Genomic DNA, 3,428 nt, shown 5'->3' with positions numbered 1-3,428 from the left:
CCAGGGAGAACAGTCCCAACTTCTGCAATCCACCCTCAACGTCGAAGTTCCTCATTCCTTCAGCCATCATTGTGAATCACTTATACACTCTCCCTCTCTAATACATTCACATTTTCTCATCCCCTTATTCTGCAACTGTGCCCCTTAGTTTCACATTCCCCAACTCGAGGAAGCAAATTCTGAATCACAAGATTGTTAGATCCCCATTGCGTCTGCACTGACACATCAAATAAACATCAATACCTCACGCCAATCTCTTTCTTTGTCCCCTACACTAATTCTTTCCAAATAACTATCCAATGCCCCTCCAGAAGGCCTCAATTGAACCTGCCTCCAGCACATTTCCAGGCAGTACGTTCAACATCCTAACCACTCACTTGGTGAGAGCAATTTTTCTCACATCACCCTTCCTGCATTTGCACCTCACTTTTATTCCATGGCGCTGTCGTTCTGTTCCTTTTGAAAGTGGGAACAGCTCCTCCCCATCAACTCTGTCCAGCTTGCTCCTGGTATTTCAAAACCTCAAACAAATCTACTCTCAGCCTTCTTCTCTCCAGGGAGAACGGTCCCAACTTCTGCAATCCACCCTCAAAGTTGAAATTCCTCATTCCTTGAGGCATTATTGTGAATCACTTCTACACTCTCCCTCTCTAATGCATTCACATTTTCTCAACACCTACCCTGTCAAGCCCCTCACAAATTTACAGGTTTCGACAAAATCATCTCTCGTTCTGCTGAACACATTTTTTAAAAAATTTATTCACAGTATGAGGTATCACCAGCTAGGCCAGTATTTATTGCCCATTCCTAAATGCCCAGAGGGCAGTTAAGGAGTCAACTTGATGGAATACTCCCCACTTGCCCTGGATGGGGGCAGCTCCAACAACACTCAAGAAGCTCGACACCATCCAGGACAAAGCAGCCCCCGCTCGATTGGCACCACATCCACAAACATCCCACTTCCTCCCCCACCGACGCTCAGTAGCAGCAGCGTGTACCATCTACAAGATGCTCTGCAGAAACTCACCAAGACTCCTCAGGAAGCACCTTCCAAACCCACGACCACTTCCGTCTAGAAGAACAAGGGCAGCAGATACATGGGAACACCACACCCTGCAAGTTCCCCCTGCTGTGGGTCTGGAGTCACATGTAGGGCAGACCAGGTAAGGATGGCACTTTCCTTCCCTGAAGGATATTTGTGAACCAGATGGGTTTTTCCCAACAATCGACAATGGCTTCACGGTCATCATTAGAACCCCTAATGCCAGATATTTATTGAATTCAAATTCCATCATCTGCCGTGGTGGGATTCGAAACTTGGTTCCCAGAATGTTATCTGGGTCTCTGGATTAACAGAGAAAGCAATAATACCACTGGGCCACTGCCTCCCCTTATTGAACAAAGGACTAACATGTTGAGCAGTTCATTCAGAGAGAGTAAGAACTGCCGATGCTGGAATCAGAGATAACACAGCGTGAAGCTGGAGGAACGCAGCAGGCCAGGCAGCATCAGAGGAACAGGAATGTTGACGTTTCGCATTGGGACCCTTCATCGTCAACTTTCCTGCTCCTCTGATTCTGCTTGAGCAGTTCATTACCCATTGTTTAAAAACAGATAATCAAGACTTGGCACTCAATGGTGCCGCACCCAGCAAAAAACGCATCTTTTGAAGAAAAAGTTGGTAAGGTGACCATATAGGGGCTATATTATCAAGTACGGTATGGATTAATGCAGGTTAAGTCTAAATCCATGTACTTGAGGAAGATTAATAAAATCTTACATTGGGTTAAGCAAGTCCATCTGGAAGAAGTGGGAATAACATAGCTAAATAGTGAGATTTCCATGTAATTAATTTATTCCCATTCAAGGAAGGTTTACCCAGCTATTACCTTTGAGTTTCTCTGAAACTGGAATACCGTTGACCCCTGGTAAATGTGACTTCAGACAAAGCTACGGGGATCTCAAGGCTATGAGAGCAGCACAGACCGTAGAGACGAGATAGCACACCTTCTGAGAAAATAAGGAGGGAGATGTCCCAGGAATGTACAGCGTGGAACGTGTGAAAGACAAGGTGGTCCGTGCAAAGCTGATCCAGTTGCAATTGCAAAAATGCACCCTCCATGCGATTTACGATGCATAAATAGCTGAGGATTCTTGCTGATTCCAGAGAGCCTTCTCTCAACACATCGGCAAAATAAATGATCATGAATGGGTCCCACGAGTTTATTTTACGAAATAATCCCTTTCTCTGCAGCCTCTTTGAGCATTCTGTACCTGCGCCTGCTCATATTTCTTGCGTTCTTGAATTGATGCTGTAGTGGTTGGCTTTGGTAAGAATGATTGTCTAGCCCCTACAGAAGAGCAGTGGCTCAGCGGTTATCACCGCTGTGTCACAAAGCCAGGGATCTGTGTTCACTAGCCCCCATCCCAAACCCTTTGGGTAACTGTCTGTGTGGAGTTTGCACAATCTTCCTGTGTCTGTGTGGGCTTCCTCCCACAGTCCAGGCTTGTGCAGGCCAGGTAGATTGACCATGCTAAAACAGTCCAGGGACATGCAGGCTAGGTGGGTTGGCTGTAGTAAATGAAAGGGATAGGACTGGATGGGTCTGGGGTGGGGTGCTTCTCAGAGGATCGGCACAGATGCGAATGGCCCCCTTTTCTGCACCGTTAGGGATTCTCGGAGTCAGCGACGTTGCTGTGGGGCTGGAGTCACACGTAGGCCAGAGCATTGATGTATTTTGTATCTTTTCATAGTCACCACTGTAGATACAGCTACGTTCCAGAACTATTCACTAAAAGTCATCCATCGATTGAACTTAAACTGCACCAACCAGAGTCTCTGCCACAGAGCAGGGTTTCTGCTGTGCGAGCTCAGGAATTCTTGGAATGGCGCCCCTTGTATCGGTACCTCTGCACAACATGGGTGTCCAAAGTACTCACCTGCAAGCTTCAACACTGTTTTGCTGGAAAAGCTCCCGTCTGGATACGTCGTCCAGGAGCACTCATAAGTGCCTGTGTCGTTTCTGCTGAAGTTTCTTATCACCAGTGTGGCGTCCTCTACCGAAGGATTTTGGAAGTAAATGCGACTCGAGTTCTCCTCCCCTGGGTAACTGACCCCATGCTCAGGATGGTACACAGCAATGTTACTGTGGTTTGGATCCTTCCAGGTAATAGAAACCACTTTCACATTTGGATCAGAAATGGAGAGGTGACACGGAAGGGTCACAGTTTGTTCCTGATAGCCCGAGATGGAGGCTGAAGTGTGCACAGTCACAGCAGAGTGAGCTATTAAAAACAAACAGAGAAAATTGAGTCAAGTGCACCATTTCTGTTTCTTTTTTGGTTGAATTCCTTATTCATTCTGCAGTCAATATTTAGAATATTACAGCGCAGTACAGGCCCTTCGGCCCTCGATGTTGCGCCGACCT

General features: G+C 46.7%; 1 protein-coding gene across 1 annotated transcript in view; it reads right to left on the bottom strand.

Moving 5' to 3' along the window:
* The window catches only part of LOC109913589 (T-cell immunoreceptor with Ig and ITIM domains-like), an 18,650-nt gene that overhangs the window by 12,511 nt on the left and 2,711 nt on the right, over positions 1-3,428 (bottom strand). Inside the window, exon 2 of the mRNA XM_048620594.1 lies at positions 2,941-3,285. Within this exon, the coding sequence (XP_048476551.1) occupies positions 2,941-3,285 (345 nt within the window). The remainder of the gene's footprint in view (positions 1-2,940; positions 3,286-3,428) is intronic.

This window comes from Rhincodon typus, chromosome 47, assembly GCF_021869965.1.
Source record: "Rhincodon typus isolate 14 chromosome 47, sRhiTyp1.1, whole genome shotgun sequence".
Classification (NCBI taxonomy): domain Eukaryota; kingdom Metazoa; phylum Chordata; class Chondrichthyes; order Orectolobiformes; family Rhincodontidae; genus Rhincodon; species Rhincodon typus.
The sequence above is the reverse complement of the archived record's forward strand: the minus strand, read 5'-3'. Positions and strand labels throughout refer to the sequence as shown.